The sequence below is a fragment of the Papaver somniferum genome, chromosome 3 (genome assembly GCF_003573695.1).
Source record: "Papaver somniferum cultivar HN1 chromosome 3, ASM357369v1, whole genome shotgun sequence".
In the NCBI taxonomy this organism is placed as follows: Eukaryota; Viridiplantae; Streptophyta; class Magnoliopsida; order Ranunculales; family Papaveraceae; genus Papaver; species Papaver somniferum.
The window spans coordinates 157,342,609-157,369,536 of NC_039360.1; the positions used below are offsets into that span (position 1 = coordinate 157,342,609).

The following is a 26,928-nucleotide window of genomic DNA, read 5'->3' on the forward strand; positions in this document are numbered from 1 at the left end:
TGGTGGTTGATTTTCAGTTTCTACACCTTCATCTTCAATTGGTTCTTCTTCTTCAATTGATGGATTAGAAGACGATTTGGTTTGCCTAGTCCCTGCTTTTCTTTGTACGAGTCATTATGTAGTTGAGTTTAATCGACGACCAAATTTTTACGAATCGACAATTAATCACGATGATGATTTTTTTTTCCGCGAGAGGGGAAGAGTTCGGCTAGAGGAGGAAGAAGAAGAGATGTTAAGGGAAACTGATTTTGATATTTTAGAAAACTGATTTTTGATTTTTTGTATTAAGGGTATAAAGGTAATTGAACTACCCATAGGGTACCCTTTATAATGTCATCCAAGTTAGGATTATTGTTTTGTATGCCTAATAAGATTTCAGTATGCCCAAAATCATGATTCTATATGTTACCTCATTTGACAGACAAATAACTTCGCCCTTGGGTAAGCTATATCCCTGCGTATACATATACTACTCTGCCTATGGTTTGTCTGCCATGTTATTTCTTTTTTCTTTACCAAAATGAAATCATAGCTTACACGCGAACAAATCAAAAATAAGTCAAACATTCTTCTTTTCTTTTCTTGAAATGTTGTATTCTTACTCAAGATAATGCAGAGAAAGTGAGCTGGATTTGGATTCTTTTACAGTCTTCCCCAGATTTTCTGATAAGATTTCATTGTTCAAGACTTCAAGGATGTGAGTTTAACGTACAAATATACATTACAAACTACAAACTCAAGCAATTATATTTATATGACTTGGAGTATATAGTTATGAGGGCAAACAATGAGCTCTGAATGTGATTATAGGTTTCCCTAATTATTTCAAGCATCCTCCTCCGCAACTAAAAAAACACGGTTGTATACGATGCAAGGAGACCATACAAAAAGGAAATCAAACTAAAACCCTCTACAACACTAATACCACTGCAACATAAGAAACAGGTAAAAAAAAAATCATGGACCCCGAGCAACACCGAAACAAAAGCATCCACTTTTCTGGTCTTCTGGTATCATGCCTCCTCCTTTACTGGTATCAAGAGCCTCTAACAACATTACCACCTCACTCATTTCTGGTCGTTTTTCAGGGTTTGCATCCCAACACTTCCGCATGATGTTTGCTAATGGGCTAGGACAACATCTCGGCATTTCTGGTCGCAAATGCTATTACAAACAAAAACAGATCACACAGTTGTCAAGATCAAGGAGTTTTCAAATAAAATTAGATTGTAAGAAATATGAGGGAACTCAACAAAATATACAAGTACATGCATTTCAATGTCTTCCAATCAGAAATGGAAGTCCAATGCTGAAAGGTCACCATCTGGAAACTCAATGTGATATATTCTGCTAAATGGGTTGTTCTGGAGCAGTAACATCTAGCCTATCCTTAGCATATTATAAACAGAACGTGACCTAGAAAAGTAGCATCAATTTACTAATTCCAATTAAGGACCAGGCTTTCTCTATCTTGTAGTGTGAGTAGGCATACCAAGGGTATGGATAACAAAGAATACACTGGTTCAGATATATGAAGGGTGTGCGTCCAGCTATTAGTCAGAGTTGATTTTCACAAAGTTTTGAGGTCTTTTAAGTCTCAGATAAGCCCACAAAGGCAATGCTAACTCTACGTCATCACTGATCTCAGTTCTCTAATAATTAATAATCTCCTTCTCGTATCATGATGCGGTAGACTTCAGCCTTTCTTTTATATGTTCTTTATCTGTCGTCATACTACCCATGAACTCTTGCTTGTGTGTCAAAGAGACAGAAAAGCACATACTTTTCTTTTCAATTTCCTCCTAGATCCTGGACTACTAGTGTTTATTTGGTTATAAGCCGGTCTTTAAATGTAGCCAGACTACAAATCAAACGAAGCAGGGTGCATGCAAAGAATAAAATTTGTGAGTAGGCTAGCACATGCTAAAGGTTTAGACTCTACAACATGTCAGCTTAATCCTAATGTAGCTTGAGACTATGAGAGACGATAAATTTACCAGAAACATGTCTTACGAGGTTCTGGCCGTCCGCACAACTTTTAGAAACACCTAAACGTAAGAATTACAAATGATAATACACTAACCTGTTGAACAACTGCAGATGAGACTTCAGCAAAACTAAGATCAGGATATGGCATAGCACAGCAGTAGATTTCCCATAAGCATATACCAAAGCTGTATACGTCACACCTTCTATTGTAGGGTTTACCATCAAGAACCTACAAACCCAAACTTAACATTCAGGGAAAATGAAAATCAAAGGGAAGGGAAATTCTTTATACACTTTAACACAGTATATCACTTAGATTTACAATCCAATGTGTCCACTTGTTTAAGTTTTTCAGAAAGTATGGTTTTATACATTATTAAAATTAATTTTCTCGAAATTACTAAACTTCAACTTAAAATACCTCAGGGGCCATGTAACCGAGGGTACCGGTTTCACCAGTCATATCACTCGGGTTTTGAGCTTCCACACGAGCAACACCAAAATCAGCAATTTTCACGGTTAATTTACTATCCAATAACATGTTTTCCGTCTTGACATCACGATGTACAATCTTCTGAGAATGCAAATAACTCAACCTGCATAAATTAAGAAAACAGCAATGTAATCCATTTAGAAATACCGAAATAACTAGCATTTACAGCTTTTACTTCAAGAACTTTTAAGCAATTCTACTCACCCTCTAGCAAGGTCCAATGCAAGTTGTATCACAGTCTTATATGGAAGTTTCTTGCGTCGATTTCTAAACAAATAACTCTTCAGTGTTCCTTGAAGATACTCCACAACAACACAACATGCTCTTGCAGGAAGGGCACTGCGACCGTCGGAATTCCCAGGAGGAATCTTAAGATTGGAAGTTCCCATTGAAGCCCCAATAAACTGTAACCAACAAAATTTAAATAAAAACACTTCATTTCCAAGGTGTTGTCACAGAACCGAAGTGAACATAAAAAGAAACCAAATCTAACTCTTACACATCATAAGCCACAAAGATAACAAAATATTACTAATCATTGATGAATGTTCACATGATACAGACACATCTTATAATAAACTGGATGAAATGTGTGGATAACCCATTGAGTGTTTGAGAAACAAAGCAACTAGTGGAACAAATCGTTAAGTGATCAAATAAGGTTACCTTAGTAACGTTAGGATGGTCAAGCTTATGCCAGACAGCAACCTCTTGCCTAAATGATGTCCGAAGCGCAGCAGTTTCAGCAGTTGTGGCAACACCATCCTCACCCCAATCCAAAAGCTTCACTATAATATTGAAACAACACTGTTGTGAGAGTTCCATCTATATGGTTCATCAATAATTTCAGTTGACCTGTTGCTACTAATGTACCAACAGATTTGGACTTGGCACCATCACAAAAAATGTTGCCAACACAACTAATTAACAACACATTTCATATAATTTCGTTATGATATTACTATGTACTTGCATACATATCCGGCCATCCCTTGAAATATTTTTGGGGAATAAGAGGATTAAAAATCACAATATAGGAAAGACACACTCTTGATGAAATTGTTAAATAATTTTAACAAATATACCCGTGTCTCCTTAACTCAATAATACATAAACCTCCTTTACAACAGCATTAAGAAAGGTTACAGTTAATATGTTTCCCCACTGGACCTTCCTGGCTCCATTACTGGATTTACTACTAGGAGAAAACATCATTGAGAGCCATTACCTGGGTTGGCAAGGTACCCAGAATGGCATAGTCAAACAAAAATGAAGAATTATAGGTCCTTCAGTAACAGAAGTTAATATAAGTAGTGTCAAACCTCCAAGAACTAGGATTGATGGCTCAAGAGAGGTATGAAGTAAAAACCAATAACTACAGGTTGCATGAAGTGATAACTAATTTGCAGAATAAGTCTTAAATTACGATGTCTGAAAATCCATAACATGCAATAGCGCAATTATCAACTAGGGCAATCTAATGATAAGCAACTAAGAGCAATCTAATTTTGAAAAATGATAAGCAACTAAGAGCAATTATCAACTAGGGCAATCCAAAACATGATTTTGTCGCAGAAAAATGATAAGCAACTAAGAGCAATCTAATTTTGAAACTAGCACGATACTAATTTTTTTACCATACATTAATATTTCAGTAATTCAGATTGGTATTGGATAGTCAATCAGATTATTATAGTACAACACTGTATCCAGAATGACAATACAACAGATGTAATCAAGTGATCAGCATATATTACATACTGAAACTTATGACTTAACTAACCAAAAAAAAAACATAACACCAATCTAACATGTGAATCACCAAGGTCAATAATGAAAACGTGAAAATGAAACAGGCCATCCACCAATTCAATATAACAGGTCACTCATAAGCTACACAAAATACATGTAACATGGTGCAAGATCGAAAAAATTACCTGCAACATCTCGGCCATCGTAACCACCTTTATACACAGTACCGTAAGTTCCATGAGCTATAACACTCTTTATCTCCAATTTTGACAAATCAATCTCCCATTCTTCCTTTGGTTTATTAAGGTCTTTATCCCTAGACCAAACCCTACTTAGACGCTTCTCCAATTCGATATCCAAACTCTTTAAATCAATCTTATCAGCTCTAACAATCATATCTTTGTTACTCATACTTCCCACACCCTTCACTTTTCCCACATCAAATTTGTCAACTTTCTTATCAGCTTTAGCTGGAGTTGTTCTTGGATCCATCTTTGTGAATCCTAATCACAACACCAACTCAAAATTCAATCAAACCCCTATACACCAGAAAAACAAAATTTGATTTAGCAATTAAAAGAACCCTAAAATTTAAACTTAATCTATACCAAAACAGCAAAATTTTGACCTCTAGCAATAAAAGAACCCTAAATTCTCAATCAACAGCAACTTGTCTGCTAATCAATTAACTGAATTAAAAAAACCTAAAAGAGGAACAAATTCACATCAATAGACGGCAATAATACATCAACAGAATAAGAATCATATAAAATTAAACAAAATTAAACATAAAAATGAACAACCCACCCACCTCTTCGTCAAAACAAACGCCCCCTTAAAACTCCAGAGGAAATTGTAGAAAGTATATTGTAAATATAAGCTTAAAACGACGGAGACCTTGAGTGTTTGACTGTAGAATTTTTAGAGAGATAGAGAAGTCTTTGTATTAAGATGATGATGACATCACTTTCAAAGTTTTATTCAAATTTATATTGCGGCGAAAAGTAAGGCGTTTCTTTTTTCTGTGGACGAGAATAGAAAGAGCTGAAAAAAAAAATCAGGGTTCGATTTACTGGGGGTAGGTGTGATCAGATTAAGATGATGATTTTGCAGAGATTGTTTGTTGGAGAGATGATGATGAAGAAGAAGAGAAATATGGCGGGTGAATAGGGGAAGGTTTAATAAGAAAACAAAATCGGATTAGACTTAATCATTATTAGTTTACCAATGAGGATTGACACGTAATTAAAAGTTTTTACTAATGAGGTGAGTCAAAATTTGGAGTTACTTGTTAACCCGTTTTGAGGGAGGTGTTTGGTGGCAAAAAGACCGGAAATACGAGTCATCCCTTTGAAGGAATGTTTCTCTCTTAATCCTAGGGGCACCATGGGATGGTGGCCCTGTATGGTATGCCGTAGAAATTTATGCAATTGCAAATCGGCATAATATCAACTATTACGTGAATTCCGAAGACTATTTCTAGGAAGCTACTGCATGCAGCATACAGTGTTTTACTAACACACGTCGTGCTGTGGGGTATGGCTCCGGACATCCACTATCAAGCTGAGGATATCCATGATACAGTGCGAACCTTATAGATCTCCGGGAGTATAATGGAAGTCATGTCCCAATAGTCGACTCGAATTAGAGTTCCCTATTTGTCACTTTCGGGATTTATTCTTGCTGAAACTTGTATGCTTCAGCATGTATCAGCCGACACTCATTTAGAACGTGTTTGGATACAATTTTGTTTTTGACTTCTGCTTTTTCAGAAGTAGAAGTCAGAAACAAAAATATTTTACTTCACAAAAAATTCTGTTTTTAGAAGTCATTCTGAAATTGTTTACCCAAACTAATTTCTAATTTTTTTGTTTTAAGAAATCATTTTTTTTTTATCAAAAGGGAAGTTGTATTTTTTTGCTTTAAGAAATCAAAAAACTACTTCTGAATGTATATCCAGACGCGCTATTAGTACGCATCACTGGTTACATTTTTTTATTCTTTCTTCATTTTGCCCTAATTAATTGAGTTATGGTGTAGTTCAAAGTCTTGCATTTTGCACAAAACATGGAAATAAGGCGTCATAGTCTAGTCTAATATGAGACAGCTATTCACTTGGAGGACTCCAATGACATTTTAACCTCTTTAGAATTGATTAATCGTGGCTTCCAACACTCAATCACCCAAAGACTTATGGGTAAGTTGTCTCGTCGATTGGATACTTTCGTCATAAACCCCTCACTTACAAAATCTCCTTGATCAATAAATGATTAAGAACACCTGATCCTAATTATGTAACTCTAATTCAATCTTATCAACAAGAAAAGTTGTTTGTTCCATTCACAACATTGATGAATAAATACTTAAATTTGATTATGTTGCATCGCAAATATACAGCTACGAATGCATCATCCATATATGCTTGGTTGTTATAGGTTGCATCAAAGAATTTGATTGTTTCTTACGTGTATAAAAAACTAGCAAAACTTTTGAAAACGAAAGGTTAACTTGCCCTTTTGAAAAAACTATGCCAAAGAGTAGAAATGACCCCTTGATCATACAAGTCGATAGTAAAAGGCACTAAGACGACATCCTTGTATTTATAGATGAGTGATATCACAAACAAACAAATTCAACATCCATCCTTTTTCAGGGTAATGGTGATTTTTGGTCCCCTTGAGTTTGAAGATGTGGTGCATGGAGCGTGACAGTTTAGACTTTTGGGTTGTGTTACTACTACCCGTGATTGTTGGGTGGTTTTGTTAGTGTTGTTGGGTTTTAGTCTCTTCTTCGGGCTCATCCGTACTTATATAACCCACATTGAGGGCCACCGTTTTACAATTTGGGGGCAACCTAATACCAGCATGGTGTGGATTAGTACGGTTTTAGTTTTAGACGCATCCAATCTTATTTACCACAACACATAATAATAATAATAATAATAACATGGAAGGTAGTGTTAGTTTGCCCCTAGCTCAGCTGGTCATCCCCGTTCCCCAAAGTTTAATGCGCTCCAGGAGGTCACAGGTTCGAGTCCCCAATAGCGTAATATTGCAGGAATTAACATGGAAGGTAGTGTTAGTTTTCCCCCCTTGTGACACAATCTCAGCCCCCCCTCCCGCCGTTTCGGCTCCCTTGGCTAGGTTACCCATGAGACTCGCTGGTAGATTAGCACAACAACTTGTTCAATTAATGTAATAGTATGTCGTTGGAGCTTAGCTTGTTAGGCTTCCAACTAGTTTCATGTAATAATATCCATCCAATAATATAATAATAATAATAATAATAATAATAATAATGGATGTTAAGTTTAACATACATATCATATCCAGAGAGGGTGGACGAATTGGACGTGGATAAATCCAATGAAATTTCTTTTATAATAAATTTGAAATATACTATGCAGAACTAAGAACGGTGCCTTAAATTCAAGCATCTGTAAGGCTATTCCTATGCATATGTCAAACATTACATTTTGCCATATATGCACCCACTGTAGGTATGCCAAAGTACCAAATGTGTATGTCTATATGTTATTTCATATAGACATACATGATGGAGTTTCCAACGAGTGATAGACAGTCCATCGTTAGATGGTCAAAATGTCGCTCGCTGGTCATTCATGGTCATTACGTCGCTCGCTGACTTGATCATCGCTTAACAGTTCAATGGCTACAATTTTCCCCGTCTATAAATACCCAATTTCAAACTCATTTCAACTTGCACCAGAATTTTTAAATCTCTCTAGAATTTCTCAATCTCCAATTCTTTTCTGATCTTCTAATTCCTCAAAGAGCATGGCTGATAATGCGAACATGGCTGAGTTCGTAGCAAACTAACAAGCTGTCGAAAATCAAAGAGTTGTTAATCGTGCCAATGTGCGAGTTCGAATTAGGAGGCGAGTACCAAAATTTACTACTACGGAATATGAATGTATTTGCAGGAATTATGTTTCTTTAACTGAGACTTTATTCGTAGATGAATTCAGTGCCCAACCATTTTGGCAAAGGGTTTTGGGGAAATTTCAAGAACAAACACTGAACCCCAACAATCGTGATGTTTCAGGATTGAGTCATCGCTTCAATATAATCAAATATGGAAGTTACTAGGTATGTTGTTTTACTTCAGCAAGAAGGTCCAAACTTGAGGAGTGGTGAAACCATAATGGAACTTCAACAAAGGTGTCGTACGGAATATCGTCGCGTCTACGAAAAAGACTTCGAATTTGGAAGTTGTTTCGAGATTTTAAGATACTTGCCCAAATATTGTCCAATATTTATGTTTTAATTTCTTAATTGTCCACTTAATCTAAGTCCTAAGTTTTAATATTTGTTTAAATGTATCTCTAATTAAAATTTAAGATTGGGTTAAGAATAAAATTAAGCTTAATTTTCAACAATACACGTCAAATTTTCGAATTCAAACTTCGAATTAATCATTAATAGTCATTTTACAAGAAATAAAACTAGACAATAATAATTTGAAAAATAAAAATAAGTAGAATTTAAAAATAAAAATTTGGGACAATGTTCTTCGTCTTGTTTATCTTCTTCATTTCACAAAACTTTCAATTGATGCGCTCATGAACGGAGTCTCATTTGTTTGTCTTCTTCTTTGGCTTCAAATTTGTTTTGCGTTGATTTTCCTTGTCTTGAACTTTTCTTTGCCTTTTCTTAGTTGCGGTTTTGACTTGGTTAATATCCAAAACTTGAAGACATCTTTGCTTCTTACCTATTTCTTTATAACTATCACATATCTTTTAATGGCACCTTCAAGCACTACTCCAGAAAAATCAAGTTGTGTTGCCGTATCAAGTTGGGTTTTAAATTGTGCCATTTGGAAAAATTTAAAAAACTAAATTAGATTGAGAAAGAGAGAGAGAAATAGAGAAATTTAGATTAAGAAAGAGAGAAGTAGAGAAAATTTTTGTAAAAGAAATTTGGGGTAAGTTCAGAGTTCGAAAATTACATATTTATAGCGATAAAGAACTAGATGTTGGCGCTAGAGTCAATATCGAGCGATATTCATGGCAACACTGGCGATAAAGACTTTATCGCTGGCGATAATGTCAATATCGCTCGCTAGAAACTCGGTCGCTCCGTGGTTTTCCCATAGTGGGGTAATTAGTTTGCCAACCACCTAGTATGTCAAACAACATTTTTTTGGCATGTGCATAGGAATAGGCCTAATAAAGTGTTATTTTAAAACATTTGTTAATAATACACTATGAAATTACACTTGTATACTAACCTACATGAGCACTATGACTCATCGATGTTGTCTATAATACAAAACACAAAAATAACTACATAATTTGCACAAACATGACCAACATCAATGTACAACAAATAAAATGAGTACAACAAAACATAACTAATCCTCGATTGTATAGTTTATGGACTTCATGTTCTCGACACTGCATTAATTGTTAACTTGTTATTATTTAGTTTATTGAACTTTCGGATGAACTCAAACCCTGCGAGTTTTATGGTTGAAAGCAATTTCAGAAACGTAGTTTAAGGATGTAGATCTACGAAACTTGTTTCATATTTAAAAACTGGATTCATGATCGACCCCTTGAGGAAAATATCAATCCCAATACTATGTCTGGTTCATATTCAATTTTTTAATTGGTTTGTTATTTTCGGGTTTCTGAAGACATCAAGATATACACGAGTAGACTGGGAATGTTCATAAATATAGACATATTGTTTAAACATATCTTAAACTCTAATATCTCATTGTTCAAGTATATTCCTTTAATACTCAGAGCGAGATCCTGGAAATAATTTTTTTAATATATAATTTTTGGTATCGAATTATACGCTTACCAAATCTTAGAGGTTTGCATACCTCTAGTTTGTGTACTATTCAAGTACATGGTTGTGCACTAGTTAATCGTTGTTGCCATACTATAAGTGAAATCAATTTTGAGTTAGAATACAATTATATATATTTGCCAATATCGGAAATATGCATTTATTGTATATTTTGAGGATTTTCGAAATAGGTAGATCTTGTTTCCGAACAAGCCTTGGTCATAACTCTATTAAAAGGGAGTTTTTTATTCTTAGGGAAGCTCCTATATGTATTTGCAAATAACAGAATTTGCCCAGACACATGTATGACCAAACACATATTTGCATTATGGGAAGACAAATGCTATCCCACACGACGTTGTGGGATGGCTTCCCGCAAAAGCGGCTTCTAAGATGTTGGATGAGCAAATAAACGGTTAGATTTGCATTCATTTTAGGATCCACCACTTTCAATTCGGGACCCACCATTTTTCCTAAAGGGTTCAAGGCGTCTAGATTTGGATTTTAGTTGTGGGACATAGTGATCTAACGACCTAGAAGCCGCTTTTGCGGGAAGGAATCCCGCAAGTTCGTGCGGGATAGCACTGCTCTTATGGGAAACCCCAATCCACAACAGCTGATGAAAAATGCGGCATAAGTTGAGACGTGCGACACAACTTAAGTCGACAACAACCAACTATTGCCTCAACGAATATTTATTTTTCTCCATATAAACTACCCACAATTTTCTTCCATAAAATTACAACTTTCTTTAAATATATCCATATTCCCTTGATTTCAGTCCATTTAATTTGTTTTAACCTTGAATCCTAATTTTGATTCCTTTGAATAAGATATGTAAGTGGATGAAGCTTTGAACGAAAAAGAGAGAGAAACATATTTAGAGATTTCACTTGAATTGGATGACGAGTCCAATGGGTTAGTAATCGGCGAAATTTTGTGATTACATTCAAGGATGATAACTGAACCTTTAAAGCCAAAACAAGTTTTCACTAGAAGATGTAAGCGGCAAGAGCAATATTTTTACCACAACAAGAAAATGCAAGATTAATTTGATGATGGGTGTATGTATTTTGATCAAGATTTTCAACGTCGATTATGCGTGGTCCGCAACTTGACTCACATGATTATTACTAAGCTTTGTCAGATATAATCTTTATTTAATTATCAGTATGATGCACGACATGTATAAAGATTTAGTCTCGAGAATAAAGATCATTGCATCCTATGAATATTATGTTATGGGGAACCAGTGGATTCCACATGTGAATACATCTGCATGGGAAAATAATCGCATTTAGGTATCTCAAAATATTTTGAGACACACTAGTAGACTATTTTGGTCCAATTTTCATATGGAAACCTACTCAGATGATGTTGGTAGAATTTATGCGGAAAATAAAACTAGGGGTTTCCCAAGAATACTAGATAATCTTCATTGCATACATTTAGTGTGGCATTCATGCCTTGTTGATTAGGAAAGTAAATGTAAGGATCATTACCTGATAGCGACGATTGTTTTGGAAGCTTCGGCTACTTATGTTTGTTGGGTTTGGCATGGTATTTTTGGACTTATAGATACACAAAATGATATAAATGTTTTGCAAGATGATATCACTTGGAATATCTAAGTAACACATAAGAACTACTCCAAAAGCTAGTGTTCCTCCTTAGACAATAAGAATAAATTCCTACAAGGAGTTAACTAGTAACAAAAAAAAAGAAGAGAACAACTAATAAAAGCATTCAAAACCTAGCAATCGGAATCAGACTTCACCGATCTCTTCATGCAATATAAGCACTCGATCATAAAACGAGTCACTGAGATCCTTGATCCGTTTAACGGTGGAGAATCCATGTTCGTGAGTTAGGATTTGAATCTTTCTGTTTACAATCCGAATAGAATCCCTAGATTTCTTGCATTCAACGATGGGCTTCTTTTGGTTTTTGATCATGACCTTCTGTTTCTCATGACCATCAATCGGGCAATTCAATTGTCATCGAATATTTGCAATTTCAACCTTAGAATCATTGCAGGATTTTGTTAGATCCTTTATAGATTTTGTATACCATGAAATTTTTTTCTTTCATCACAACCATCTTTTTTTAAGGCACCTTGCAAGGATCTTTCCTCTTTGATGTCTTCTTCATCAAGGATGATTGTTCCATGAGGTTTCAATATTTGAGATGCTCATTCTTTTGATAAACATAGTTGAAGATACCTAAAAATTATATATAATGTTCATGACTAAGAGATAAAAGAAGATTAGGAAACCACTAGATTACTTGGAAAGGCATCAAGTATGGTTACTGATTATGTAAACTGAAAATCTCGCAGATCAAAAGTAATACAGTAGGGATTTCGGGTATCAGGCCAATTATAACACAAACTTAATAAATTTTAAGGTATATTAAACCTTTATTCATTATTTGAGATATATGAAATCAGAATTGAATTATGTTGAGGGGTGGATTTAGTTTCAGTTCTACCCGTCCTAGCTACACCAAGTGACCTCACTATACCAAGAATATTATGAGAGAGAGTTGTTTTTCCATTGTACCTTGTCCTTCTTTATATAAACTTTCCAAAAGCCTCTTCCTTTTATGACATCATGCCATGTGTCCTAAACTTCTTTAATAACTGCTAATGTCATTCCTTCTCTAATAAAACCTCCTTCATTCCTATTAATTCCTCCCTTGTCTTTTCCATTTAATGGATACTTTCTTAGTGGACTTGGGCTTTAGTCCCCATGTCTCATGTTAGGCTTGCCTCCCTTTTAGGGAACACTAGCCCGTCTAAGGGGTAATATTTTTCATGTATCAACATTAGTCCCTGACTATTGGGTCGATTGTTAAATGACCCGATAGTCATATCATTATCGATCACCACGCGTCGCACGTAGCGGGACGGTTACTATGTCATTTATGATGATACTTCCTCTATAAAGGTATCGTTCCTCCTATCTGGTCACCCGTTTCAAGTACCTTGTTTTCCATTTTTGCCTCTTCCCGTCAGATACTTTGCTTAGATGGCTCATTCCCTTCATGGGTACGTTTTAACCTTAACGCCTATCCCTGCACTGGTCTCAATGTTCAAGGAGGCGGAACTGGAGCGCCTGTTGTTAGTGAAGGCCGAAGTTTAGGCGTTTCGCGAACACAGACTAGCAAACAGGGACTCTATGCGTGCCCAGTTCGCGGAATGTCACGAAGCGCATCAGGCGGCTCAGAGGGTCGGACACATGACATCTTCCATTCAGCACGCTTTAGATGACGCTGTCAGGGCTCGGTACACTGCTAATTCGCTTCTCATGGAGTCCTCACTAATGACAGCAACTATAGATCATGTCATCGCTGATTGTCGTTCGTGTGCCTCTAATTAAGTAACTTCGCGGCTTCCTGGGTATACTCTGTCCCTAGCGGATGTCTCAGCGCTCGTAAACTTGCTCTACCCTAGAGATGAACTTGCGCGTTTACTAGTGCTAAGAGCAGAGGTGGAGGTGTTGTGGGCTCTCAGGAGGACTCGCTTAGACAAAGCACGTAGGGAGCGTGATGAACATGAAGTCACTCTTGCGCTCGCTCATAATGCAAGAGGTAAGGGTAAAGTTATGCGAGATATCCGTAGGTTGATAAGCGAGGCTAACTGGGAGTTATCTCAAGCCGCCATTCAGTGTGACGAGGGGCGTCTGATGGCGGAAGCCGTGGACATTGCCCGTTGTCGCGAGCTGATAGTCGGTTAATGTTGCGTGTCGTTTCGCCGAGGCTTATCTTGCTGGGTTTTTTTTTGCACTTGTTTTTGGAACTCTTGTCTCCTGTGGATTTTCTTTTGATGTTAGTATTATTTATTGCTTGTTGCTATGCTTCTGTTCCCTGTTGCTACTTTCCCTGCCCCTTTTTGTCTCGTGAATATTGCCTTGATGGTCTTTGGTCTCTGAGTCCCCAGGAATCGTTTCGAGTTTGCCTTCCCTCTAGGGGGTAATCCAGAGCTGTCTAGGGAGCACCGTCTCCCGTACTTCATTATTAATGTGAGTTGACGCGTGTCATACCGTGTAAAGGAGATGTGGATGGTGGTTGCATCGTGAATTACGCCTTTTCTCTTTATATACAATTTTTGTTCTCAGTCTGATTATTAGTTTCTCTCTTTTGAACTTTCTTTTCCCCTTTTCTCGGTCAACATATCGCCTTCATGGCTAATTCTCTTCATGGATATGTGTTATCTTTGGCACTCGTTCCTATGTTGGTCTCGGTGATGTTCAAATGTTGTGAACTGAAGCGACTTCTGCTCGTGAAGGATGAAATTGAAGAATTTCGAAAGCAGAGGAAAGTGGATAGAGATTCCAAGCGTGCGAGCTTTAGGTCACGGTACAAGGCGTATCAAACCGCTCAGCAAGCTGAATCGTCAGGTCGGGTGCCATTAGAGATCCAACGCGCGTTGGACGAGGCTGTTACTGCTCGTGATGTGACCAATCTGTTGTTCACAGATTCTTTGATAATGATGGCTACTATAGATCACGTCATTTCTGATTGCCATCTTTGGATTTCCAATCAGGCAACTTCACCGCTTCTTGGGCATGTTCCGACCTTGGCGGTTGTGTCTACGCTCGTGCCTCACCCTTACCTTGAGGATGAGTTGGCGCGTTTGTTGGTTCTTAAGGAAGAAGTGGGTTTGTTATGGACGCTTAGGATAATTCATCGAGATAAAGCACGTAAAGAGTGCGATGAACATGAGGATACTTTCTCGCTTGCTCGTGAAGCTGGAGCTGAGGGTGAGGTTATTCAAGACATCTATCATTTAGTTCATGAGGCTGATCAGGATCTTCGTTTGGATACTGCCCAATGTGATGATGGGCGGTTTATGGTGGAAGATTTGGATGTGGATATTGCTCGTTGTCGGGCATTAATGGCTGATTAGGTTGCTAGTCCCTCAGTGGAGGTTTTCTTTCTCTTGATGTCTGGTTTTTCTGTTGATCTTTTTATGTATTCGTTCTGAATCGGTGTGAATAAAGTTTTTATTTAAACTGGAGTATTGTTTTCTTTCCCATACTTTCCCCCTCTTTTTTTTCCGAAGGATGGATGGGGTGGGCGGTGATAGAACGCGCCTACTCCCACCCCCCCTCCCTTTTATTGAAAGGGTTTTGGGTGAGGTGAGCGTTAGTGAATAGCGCCTTCCCATCCCCCCCCCCTTCTTTTATTGAAAGGGTGTTAGGTGGGGTGGGCGTTAGTGAAACGCGCCTAATCTCCCCTTTCTTTTTATTGAAAGGGTGTTGGGTGGGGTGGGGTGGGCTTTAGTGAAACGCGCCTACTCCCCCTTCTTTTATTGAACGGGTGTTGGGTGGGGTGGGAGTTAATGAAACGCGCCTTCTCCCTCCCTTTTCTTTTATTGAAAGGGTGTTGGGTGGGTGGGCGTTAGTGAAACGCGCCTACTCCCCCCTTTCTTTTTATTGAAAAGGTGTTGGGTGGGGTGGGCATTAGTGAAACGCGCCTACTCCCCATTTCTTTTTATTGAAAGGGTGTTGGGTGGCTTTGGCTTTCCTGAGACCTTTTGTAGATTTGTCAGTCGATCAGGCGCCTTTGGCTTTCTTGAGATCTTTTGTAGATTTTTCAATCAATCAGGCGCCTTTGGCTTTCCTTAGACCTTTTGTAGATTTGTCAATCAATCATGCACCTTTGGCTTTCCTGAAACCTTTGGTAGATTTGTCAGTCGATCAGGCGCCTTTGGCTTTCCTGAGACCTTTTGTAGATTTGTCAGTCGATCAGGTGCATTTGGCTTTCCCGAGACCTTTTCTAGATTTGTTAGTCAATCAGGCACCTTTGGCTTTCCTGGGACCTTTTGTAATTTGTCAGTCAATCAAGCGCCATTGGCTTTCCTGAGACCTTTTTGTAGATTTGTCAGTCGATCAGGCGCCTTTGGCTTTCCTGAGACCTTTTGTAGATCTGTCAGTCGATCAGGCGCCTTTGGCTTTCCTAAGATCTTCAGTAAATTTGTCAGTCGATCAGGCGTCTTTGGATTTCCTGAGACCTTTTGTAGATTTGTGACTTTCAGTAAATTTGTCAGTCGATCAGGCGTCTTTAGCTTTCCTGAGACCTTTTGTAGATTTGTCAGTCGATCAGGCGCCTTTGGCTTTCCTGAGACCTTTTGTAGATTTGTCAGTCGATTAGGCGCCTTTGGTTTTCCTGAGACCTTTTGTAAATTTGTCAGTCAATCAGGCGCCATTGGCTTTCATGAGACCTTTTGTAAATACACACCATATTTGATAACTTACTTTTATTACTTAGGGCAGATGTTTATACATTGAGTGACTTAGGCGTGGAACTTTTTCATCCATTTGCCGTTGATGGGAGATTTGACCTTGGTCCCATTCATTTGCCTAAGTTTGTAGTATCCGTTGTCTGCTACTTTCCTTATCTTGAATGGGCCCTCCAAATTTGCTGAAAACTTACCGGCACTTGCATTCCTCTGCACATGAGGAGCAATTTTTAGGACCAAGTCGTCCACTTTAAAGGTTCTCTCCTTTACGCTTTGGTTGTACTAATTGGCGACATGTTTCCTGTAGGTTTCTGCAAATCGTTCTGCTCGTGCTCTTCTTTCTTCTATTGTATCTAGGTGGGCGAAACGACTTATTTCATCCGGTGTTGTATGGTTGGCCATTGCCACTCTCGCAGATGGGACTGTTATTTCCGCTGGCAGTATCGCATCTTCTCCATAGACTAAGGAGTATGACGATGCTCCTGTAGAACTACGCTTCGAGATTCTATATTCTCATAATGCCAGTGGTAACTGTTCATGTCATTCTCTGTGATGATCATTCACGGTTCTGCTGAGGATTCAGATGAGTGTTTTGTTCGTTGCTTCAGCCTTCCCATTCCCCTGAGGGTAGTAGGGAGTCGATGTGTGTAGTCTTATGTTGTATTGGATGAGCAGGTCGCTCACGTCTTTGTATACGAACGACCTAGCATTATCCGCTCTAATTATCATAGGCGTGCCAAACCTATAAATGATATGTTCTTTGATGAATGCGGCTACGGTTGTTCCAGCGTAGTCTTTGAGAGGTATCGTTTCGACCCACTTGTATGCATACTCGGTAGCTGTGATGATGTACTTATGGTACTTTGAGGACGTTGGATTGATTGGTCCTATAAGGTCAAACCCCCAGCTGTGAAATGGCCACGGGGTTACTATGCTGCGCATTTGAGTATGGGGAACCCGAATCAGGGTTCCGTGCGTCTGACAGCTTAGGCATTTTTGGACATGTTCTGTGGTGTCACTTTCCATGGTTGGCCAAAAGAATCCTCCCTCGTAAAGTTGTAGGAATATATTTCGCATCCCTTGATGATCCACATCGTGTGACCGAGTCATTACTTCTGTTGCTTCTTGGTCAGACATGCATCGTAACACAGCATTGTTGTAACTTCGTCGACAAAGGACACCCTTGTGCATGAAGAAACGCCCCCCTTTCTTTTGGATTTTTAGAGCCGCTTTCCTTTCATTGGGTATCTTTCCATGTTGGATGAAATCTATGTAAGGTTGTCTCCAATCCACTCCCTTGACGGTACAGACTTATGCGGGCTGTGGAGGGGCTTGGCAGTCGATATAGCTGTCTTGGAGGGTTGTTGCTTGTGCTGACATACTTGGCCAGTATACTTCTAACCTCTGAAGTTTCCTGTAGAGATGGACGGCGTAGGTCTTCCCGCATGTCTCCTCGTGCAGTTTTTGGAGTATTTTTTCTGCTTCCCTTTTATTTACACATCTGGCGAGAGACCCTCCAACAGCTCTATTGTATAAAGCCCCCTGGATCATCACGAATTGTTTCAAGGTTTGGGTAGGCATCACTCGATCCTCATCCATCCGAGTCAGGTCTTCAATATATACTCGCCTTCAGTCGTCTGTTTCTTCGAAGGCTAGGTCCTCTTTCCATGTGCTGGGAAGCTCCTTTCTTCGTATCATGACAGTGCCTTCTTCTTCGTTGTTTAACTGCACCTTGCTTTCCAGGGTCGCTAGAGCGTCTGCGTGTTGATCCCCCCCTACCTGTATGGTCTAATGTTGACCCTGTCTGGTTCATTAGTCTTTGGGCTTCTGCTCGATAGGGCGCCAAGTGCGATTCTTTGACATGAAAGTCGTCGTTTACTTGGTTTGTCACCAGTTTTGAGTCCCCATTGACTTCTACGCCTCCTAAATTGAGTTCCTTCGCCATCCTGAGCCCTAGAATTAGCGCTTCATATTCAGCAACATTGTTACTGCACGGGAAGTCTAACTTGAACGAGTATGAGAGCAGATCGCCTTGTGAGGCTTCGAACACTACCCTGCTCCTCCAACCGTGTCGTATGATGATCCGTCAAAGAACATATCCCAAGGCTTATCAACATCCACGGCTTCGACTTCGCCAGGTATGTACTCGTGCACCTCATCATCTCCTTCTCATGGGAACATGGCTATTAGGTCAGCGATTGCTTGTCCTCTTACTGCATTCGGTCGCTGGTATTTGAGCTCGAACTCTGACAACTGCAACAGCCATCGAGCGGTTCTTCCTGTTAGTACAGGCTTTGAATCCAATTAGGCTATAGGGTTTGTCGCGGTTACCACGATGGTCTCGTGTGTCAAGAGATAGGGGAGAAGTTTCTGTGTTGCGTAGATGAAGGCTAAACACGCTTGTTCTACGCGCAGATACCTTAATTATGTATCTCGCAAGACTCGGCTGACATAATAAATAGGGGATAACTCGTTTCCTCACGTATCTTGCGCGAGGACTGCTCCTATCGCTGAGCTAGTAAACGTCGTATAAAGATAGAGGGGAATTCCTCTTACCGGAGGTCTGAGGACCTTAGGGCTGACCAGACATTGTTTTAATCCTTCGAATGCGGTGCACTTCTCCTCTCCCCACACAAAAGTTGCGCCCTTCTTTAGCAACGGAAGGAACACGGTCATTAATTGCGCTAGGCCAGGTACGAAGCGTCGTATATATGATATCCTTCTCATGAAGGCTTGCAATTCCTTCTCATTTGCTGGGGGCTCCATGGTTGTGATTGCCTCAACCTTGCACGGGTCTACCTGAATTCCTTCATTGGTCACCACGAAGCCGAGAAATTTTCCCGACGTCACCCCTTAGGCGTATTTGAGGGGATTCATTCTAAACTTAAACTTCTTGCATCTTTCGAAGGTTGTATTTAGATGAGAGATGTGATCTTCGGCCGCTTGAGTTTTGACCACAATGTCGTCAACATAAACCTCCAATGTTTGGTGCAGTAGATCGTAAAATATGGACGTCATAGCGCGCTAGTATGTGGCGCCGGCGTTTTTCAGACCGAAGGGAATTACCACGTAGTAGAAGTTCCCGTATGGAGTTTGAAAAGTTGTCTTCTTTGCATCAACTTGAGCCATTCTTATCTGGTTGTACCCACTGAAGCCATCCATGAAGGAGTAGTGATGCTTGCCTCATGTCGCGTCTAGCGTCATTTTGATATTAGGTGGAGGAAAGTCATCTTTTGGGCATGCTCGATTTAGGTCTCTATAATCCACGCAACAACTGATTTTTCCATTTTTCTTTACCACGGGTACGATGTTAGCTAGCCAAGTCAGATGTTGGATAGGTTTGATGAACTTAGCCTTGAGCAACCGTTCTACCTCTTCTTTTATCGCAAGAGTCGTGGCTCTAGGGAATTCTCGGCTTCTTTGCTTTACAGGTTTGAACTCGGGTGACACTCCGAGGTTGTGGGACACAAGCTCGCTGTCTAGTCATTGCATTTCGTCGTAATCAAAGGCGAAGACATCTTTATAGTCCCTGAGTAGTTTGATCAACGCTTCCCTCTCTTCTTCGTCTAGGCTTTTGCTTATCATGATAGGGCGTCTGTCCTCCTGTGTTCCTATATTGATTTCCTCTATACCATCTGCAGTGAGATCTCCAGGTACTCGCTCTCCCGCGGCTCTAAGGGTTTCGTCTGTGAGATGATCTCGCAGTTCCTCATCATCGATTGTGTTATAAGGCAGCTCAGCTAACCCTTGCTCGTCGTTTTCAGAGGGAGTCTTTGTATCGCTTATCGACACATCGGTGCAATCTTGTGCATCTGCAGATACTCCCTCGGTTAATTGCTACAAGTGATATACGTTCCCTCCATCCGATTTAGAGAAGCGTTGAAACCTGGGTTGCTCTTCCTGCTTCCTTTTCCTGTCAGCGGGGAACACCATTCTCGATGGGCTAAACACCGACTTGGTCATCTCTGGTTTTTCTTCTTCCCCCCATTTTGGCAGTGGAGTGAGTCGCACTTCGGGTATTTCATCCACTTCCTTTGTCTCATCGTAGAAGATGGCATCCGCCATGTACGCTTCCTCAGGATCAAAAAGGTTGCTTGTGGCTAGTATCCGGTATTGCTTTCCTCCCATATTGGTCTTAACACACTGGTGGTATGTTGACGCCACTACCTTGTGGTTAAGAAACCATCCTTGTCCTAGCAACACATGGAATGTGGTATCGTCTTCCAGTACGTAGAATGGTGTGAGGCTCGGATCGGTCTGATCTTCATGGTTAAGTTGACAATCCCAATAGCCGTCTGGGTATGACCGCCAAATCCCCTTACTGTGGTAGTCCGCATCCTGATCGCGGACCGTTGTACCCCCATGATGTCTAGCGTGTGCATTGAGATCAAATTTAGGGATGCTCCCCCATCTATGAAGGCTCTCTTCAACGGTTGCTTGTTGATGTATGCGGTTAAGTACAAGGGCCTAAGATGTTCCCCTGGGTAGAAGATGTCTTCATCGGTGAACACAATCGCTTCCTTTGGGAGGGATTCGTAGGGTTTTCCCGCCGTGAAAGCTGTTATAGCCTTCGACGCCTCTTTGATCTGATTTTCGCTGAAGCCGATGGAATGGAATAATTGTTTGGCCAGTACTATTTTTGAAAAATTGCTAGCTACTCCAACGGTGTTTGTGAATGCCGGGTTTTCCATCTCGACCTCGCAAATCTCTTCCTCATTTTCATCCCAAGGTTTCCGAACGTCCCCGCTTGAGTCATGGGTGAGCATCATGACTTGATGTTGAACATTCTTCGGAGGTTGTATTAATCAATAGTGGGATGTTGTATCCTTCGGTGGAAATGACAGTATCTTGCATCGTTTTGGTTGATGGTGCTGAGTTCCGTCTTTTTTGGGGGCAACTGGGTCTCTTTGTTCGCTACACAATCTTCTCTTTACTGCAAGGCAAGGGCGGAGGGAGCGCTTGTGTGCTCCAGCCTTCCCTGTTATTGTTCGGACGGATGTTCCTAGGCGCGGTCGATACTGTATTAACTGTATTCCGCCAAATATAATCTGAGCTATGATCCTCGACACAGTCTGCGATCCTTGTTGTCGCCTCTTCCAGCTTGATGAACGTTGGAAAGCGGAAGTTGACCAAACTTTTCTTGAACGAGGGGGCCATTCCTCGTACACAGATCTCCACTAGCGCTTCTTCCTTAACGTATTCATGGCAGTCCAGAGTGAGGAGGCGAAACCTGGAAATATATTTTCCTATCTCCTCACCTGGGCGTTGATTGCATTTTCTCAGGTTTATAGTGGTAACCTTCCTATTTGCTCAGTATAACTTTCTTAGGAAGAGAGTGGACATGGTCTCCCACGAGCTGATGCTTCCCGACTTTAAGTTGTCATACCAAGTAAATGTTGTATCAGTTAGTGACTTTGGGAATTCCCTCAGGCAGAGTTTCCCATCAGCTGCGTGATCATTCATAGTAGATAGGAATCGACTGAGGTGTTCTCGCGCATTTCCTCGGCCATTGTAGATCTTGAATTTTGGTGAAGTATAATCCTCCAGGTATTGGTATTCTGTGATTTCAGAGGAATACGGGCTAGCCATGAAATCGTAGTTATCTTGCTTCACGACCCTGTAGTTCATTTATAAGTACTTGGCTATCGCCTCTTGCGTCATGGCTATGGGTTCCTCTTCCTTTTCTCCCGTGTCTTCTGTTGTTCCTCCGGTATTCTGCTCGGCGATGGCCGCTTTCAGGAGTTTTCTCAATTCTTGTTCCCTACGGACGTGGTTCTCTAGCTCCTTCCGCATCTCTTTTAGAAAAGGTTGTGAAGGCGACGCGTTCTCGACTTCCTGTTGCTTATCCTTCTCACGCGGGGCATCTGGTTTCCTCGCTTGTGTGATTGGGTCTGATACTATCCCCACTCTCTCATCTTCTGGGTTCACTGGCGGGATATTAGGTTGGTCCTCGTTCGCGCTCGGACTAGCGCCTCCTGAGTGTGTCATGGTGAGCTAGGAATGAGCCTCCGGGTGTGGTCGCCAAATGTTGAGGGGTGGATTTAGTTTCAGTTCTACCCGTCCTAGATACACCAAGTGACCTCACTATACCAAGAATAGTAGGAGAGAGAGTTGTTTTTCGGTTGTACCTTGTCATTCTTTATAGACTTTCCAAAAGCCCCTTCCTTTTATGACATCATGCCATGTGTCCTAAACTTCTTTAATTACTGTTAATGCCATTCCTTCTCTAATAAAACCTACTTCTTTCCTATTAATTCCTCCCTTGTCCTTTCCATTTAATGGATACTTTCTTAGTGGACTTGGGATTTAGTCCCCATGTTTCATGTTAGGCTTGCCTCCCTTTTAGGGACACACTAGCCCGGCTAAGGGGTAATATTTTTATGTATCGACAAATTACAGTTTCGATACTCCATGCAATCCTCATAGCTCTCAAGATACTTTGAGGATGTATCTGTCAAAAACTAGGTAGTGACAGGGTGAGATAGTAACTCACCATTTGTATCTGCAATAAATATATTGAAATAGTTTATCTTATTTGAAGAGTACATCTTACCTTTCGTATTCCATCTTCTATTGTGCCTTTTAGGAAGAGTTTTAATCATTTCTTCTTCTTCCAAGGTGGACTTGACCAGTCTTTCCTGCCTTTTGGGCCTGCTAAGATCACATGATTATTTATCAGACAATCTGAAGGAAGAAAGTCGAGGTCCTCATGAGATCCATTTTAGAGAACATATGTTATTAGAACCTTGATTCTCAATTTTGGATTTCTCAGGCGAAAACCGTTTATCAGTAGGAAGTCTGATATTGGACATATCCTTGTTACGAGACATTTTTCCATGAGAGTTCCTTAGATTATGACATGTTTAAGAAGAATCTTGAATATTTTTGTCACAAGTTTTTTGGCTAGTGATATGCCCAGGATCAATTGGAGATGTTGACAAACTTTTCACCTCCTTAATTGCAAAGGAAAACAACTTTTGAAGGTTACTAATTTGGTTCTTCCTATGAAAACATTCCAGTGTGAGATGACCAATTTTGTCGCAATGAGAACAGAACTTCAAGTTATCAGATGGTACACTTGGATCAACTGTTACCTTAGAAGCTGTTTTACAATGAGATTTTCTCCTTCGTTTTTCACCTTGAATGCAAGTAACGTTCTGAACATTGGTTATTGTTCTTGATCCAAGTGCATTGTTAGATGTTGTTGAAGAATTACACCTTAAAGCAGTATTCTCCTTTCTCAAGGATCTACACTACTTCTAAGATGAGAGAAGATTGTATTTAGCTTTATCTTTTAATAAGCTAAGCTTATCCATAACAGAAGTAGCAATTTTTTTTCTGGTAGTATCCTTATGAATATCAACTTTCACTTTTCTAAGTTTTAATGCTTGAACAAGTTTACTAATATTTTGAGAAAAATATTCAAGAGCCTTACAACGCTCACGTTCTCTGTTAAGAGATTGATTTAGTTCATTAGTATAATGAGCATACTTCTCTTAAAGATCTCTTATCGTGAAGGCTTGATGTTCAATAATCTTAGAAGATTCATCGCAACTTTTGGTAGAATCCTTATCTGATTTTGATTTTTGGCCATCGAGAACTTATGGAACTTTATCTTTAACTGAAGATAAATTTTACCTCTGAATTCGAAAGAATTGGATAAGGAGTGATACTTTGAGGTAATTCCTAAGCACTTGACATAATAAAAACCATTTGATTCCATTTTATCGTACGTGGACACAAGTGTTAGAACATTTACAAACACGTACTTACTAATTCTAACAGGGTTTGCCTGCTCTGATACCAATTGAAAACGCAGGGTACCATTTACACCAACGAATTTTTCGCTCGTCAAACAGTATGGACAAAACAAAAAACAATTGCAAGTATACCAACTGAATTATCATTGAAAATATATATATAAGGAGTTTATATCTCTAACGTATTCTCAATTAGTATGTATATAGACAAGAATCTGTGAACCTGATTGTTAAGAAGAGTACTTGGACGATCTCAATAATCAATATCCAAGATCAATTTAGTTGTATCCAAATAATATAATTGGAATTCTGCCTAGTAATTACACTTCTTATCTATCTTTCGAGATACAAAATCTACAAGAAACGAGTCTTGTAATCGACCACAATTAGATGGACGTATCTACTAAGATTGAATACGTACAACTTGCATAAATCCAATTATAAATATAAACATATAATACGGAAAAGGAAAAACACAATACATCAGAAGTTTTGTTAACGAGAAAAATTACAATAGCAGAAAAATCCCCGGATCTCGTCCAGATTTGAGCACCAAACTGTATTAAGCCCTTACAGGCACTAGCCTACTATCAAAAATCGGACGGGAATGTAGTCGATACCGAATTCATCCTCCAATTGATTCAGTTACAGTCGCGCTCCTTACGTCTCTTGAACCTCGCAAGGCTATACTGAATTGATTCCTTTAGCTGACGTACTTTACAACCTAAGAGTTATTTCAAACTAAGTGGAGACTTTTGATACCAATATTCCTCTAACAGATAAGACTATTTTATTTTAGTTTAGATCAAAGATCAAGGTGACGAAATCTGTTTGAAATAAATAAAGCTAGCAAACCTCACGAATCCGGAACTTACGACTCCCGAAGATCAGTCTAGATTCTTAACCACCTACCAAAAGAAATCTTCAAAAGATCAACTAAGAACAGTTTTCAGATATCAATCTTGAGGAATCACAAAGTCTGAGACGAAAAAAACTTTGTGATTACTATCTATCTTTCCTAAAAGATATTATAACAGAAAAGCAAGATCAGAATTCACAAACTATCAAGGTAAAGATAGTCGGACTTGGTTTCACGAATCCTCAAAGCGAAGTCTTTTAGTCTTAGACCTAATTATATTTCTCAGAGAAAACCTAGGTTTATATAGGACGACTCTAGAATCAACTAGGACAAAAAATATCAGGGATCGATTTTTCCAGTTGAAAGAGTATCTCTAATTATAGTTTTCAAAGACCAGGGGTTTCTTAGAATTTAAGCTAAGATAACTTGTGAATGAAGCAAACAATTTTAGGTCTTGAAAATACCAGCAAAATATATACGTTAGGAACCGATTCTGAAACCGTGTATAATGACTGTTCGGTTTGGAAAGTATGCCAAAGAACTAAAAGCAATTTGATGTTCATTTAAACACCTAAGAATTTAATCATAACTTAAGTGTTTGAGTGATCAATAAAGTTTTAGAAGTGTTTGAGAGAGTTCTAACATATTTAAAAAATAAGTCTTTGAGCATCTGTTAAAATCTGCTGGGATGGTTGGTACACGGTTCGTGAACCGTTAGGCTTGTTCATGAGTCAGGGTGCAACGGTTCGTAAACTGGGTTCGCCAACCCTACAAGACTACCAAAATCAGCTGACCACGGTTTGTGAACCGGTTTCTCCAACTGCTAGCCTATAATACCAACTTTCAAAATTCACTTCATAACGGGTTTCTTGTCCCCAACTGAAGTCACAGTTTGCGAGCTGGTTCGCCAACCTTCCAGTATTCCTAAAACTTAGATATCTATGGATTGCGAACTGGTTCACCAACCTACCCTGAGCAGAAATATCAGATAGTTCAATATTTTTCACTTATGATGTTTGAGACATTCCTGCGTGACAACATCATTTGCATGGGAAATTTTCAATTGATTTACAAATTAATTAAAATGATAAATTGCTTAGAACTAATATTGTTTAAGGATAGTTGAACATCTTTTCTAAAGTTATACTTCGAAATTTTTAATAAGACAAGCTTGACTCGAAAATTTTTCTTTGTAAATCTATTAGAAGTCAAACGACATCGTCTCAACATATAGAATGGTAAGATAGTGATTAAAATAGAATGGTTCAGTCTTCACATACCTGATACAAAATTTCTACAAATGTCTTCGTCGATCTTCAATATTAGAGGGTGCTACTTGATACTCAACTACCAAATTCTAACCTAGTCTGGGACTTGACTTAGTAGACTAGAAATCAGGATATATTTTTGATCATCTAACATTGACAACAAGCTTGAGATAGCAAAACTTGTGGGTTCAACCAAGAATTGCTCTAATAAGAACCGTGTATAATGATAGTTATTATAAAATATGCCTTGTGAAATAATATGCAAGGTCATGTTCATTAAAACACTTAATACCTGAGTCATGAAACACAAACACATAGTGATTTAGTATTCAAGGTGTCTTAGAGGTGTTAATGAAAGTCATATCAATGTCAAACGTATTTTAGAAAATAATATGAATGTGTTTGTTTAAGTTCGCACTGAGTAGGTATGCGAATGGGTATGTGTACGTGTAGCTATGGACCAGTTCGTTAATTTAGATGGCCAAGGTACGCGTACCGGGTGTGCGTACCCTAAGGAAATTCACGAACTCATACACTTGAGGTATGCGTATCCAATACGCATACCTCACCCCTTTTCACGAACTCATAACGCTGGGGTATGCGTATTGGATACGCGTACCTACCCCTATTTTGGAACTCAAACAACGACGACACGTGTACTGGGTACGTATACCTTCCTGTGTCCAGAATTTCAGTAGTTCTGAAAAATCTCTTTAATCGATTTAAAACTTTCCCAATTTCCAT

At 39.2% G+C, this 26,928-nt stretch overlaps 1 protein-coding gene across 1 annotated transcript; it reads right to left on the bottom strand.

The window, feature by feature from the left end:
• Window positions 1-698: 698 nt before the first annotated feature.
• On the bottom strand, window positions 699-5,374 carry LOC113357743 (serine/threonine-protein kinase STY13-like). Its single transcript, XM_026601192.1, has 7 exons — window positions 5,046-5,374; window positions 4,420-4,773; window positions 3,149-3,270; window positions 2,687-2,886; window positions 2,411-2,585; window positions 2,084-2,218; window positions 699-1,164 (listed from the first exon to the last, which is right to left on the bottom strand). Exons 2-7 carry the CDS (start codon window positions 4,724-4,726, stop codon window positions 958-960), a joined length of 1,146 nt encoding a protein of 381 aa, XP_026456977.1. The 5' UTR covers window positions 4,727-4,773; window positions 5,046-5,374; the 3' UTR covers window positions 699-957.
• Between the last annotated feature and the right edge of the window lie 21,554 nt (window positions 5,375-26,928).

Coding starts and splice junctions, on each gene's coding strand:
- LOC113357743 (XM_026601192.1), bottom strand. CDS start 4,726: ATGGATCCAAGAACAACTCCAGCTAAAGCTGATAAGAAAGTTGACAAA. Junction 3,271..4,419: donor CGATGGCCGAGATGTTGCAG/GTAATTTTTTCG, acceptor TCAATATTATAG/TGAAGCTTTTGGATTGGGGT. Junction 2,219..2,410: donor TCGGTTACATGGCCCCTGAG/GTATTTTAAGTT, acceptor TTGGGTTTGTAG/GTTCTTGATGGTAAACCCTA.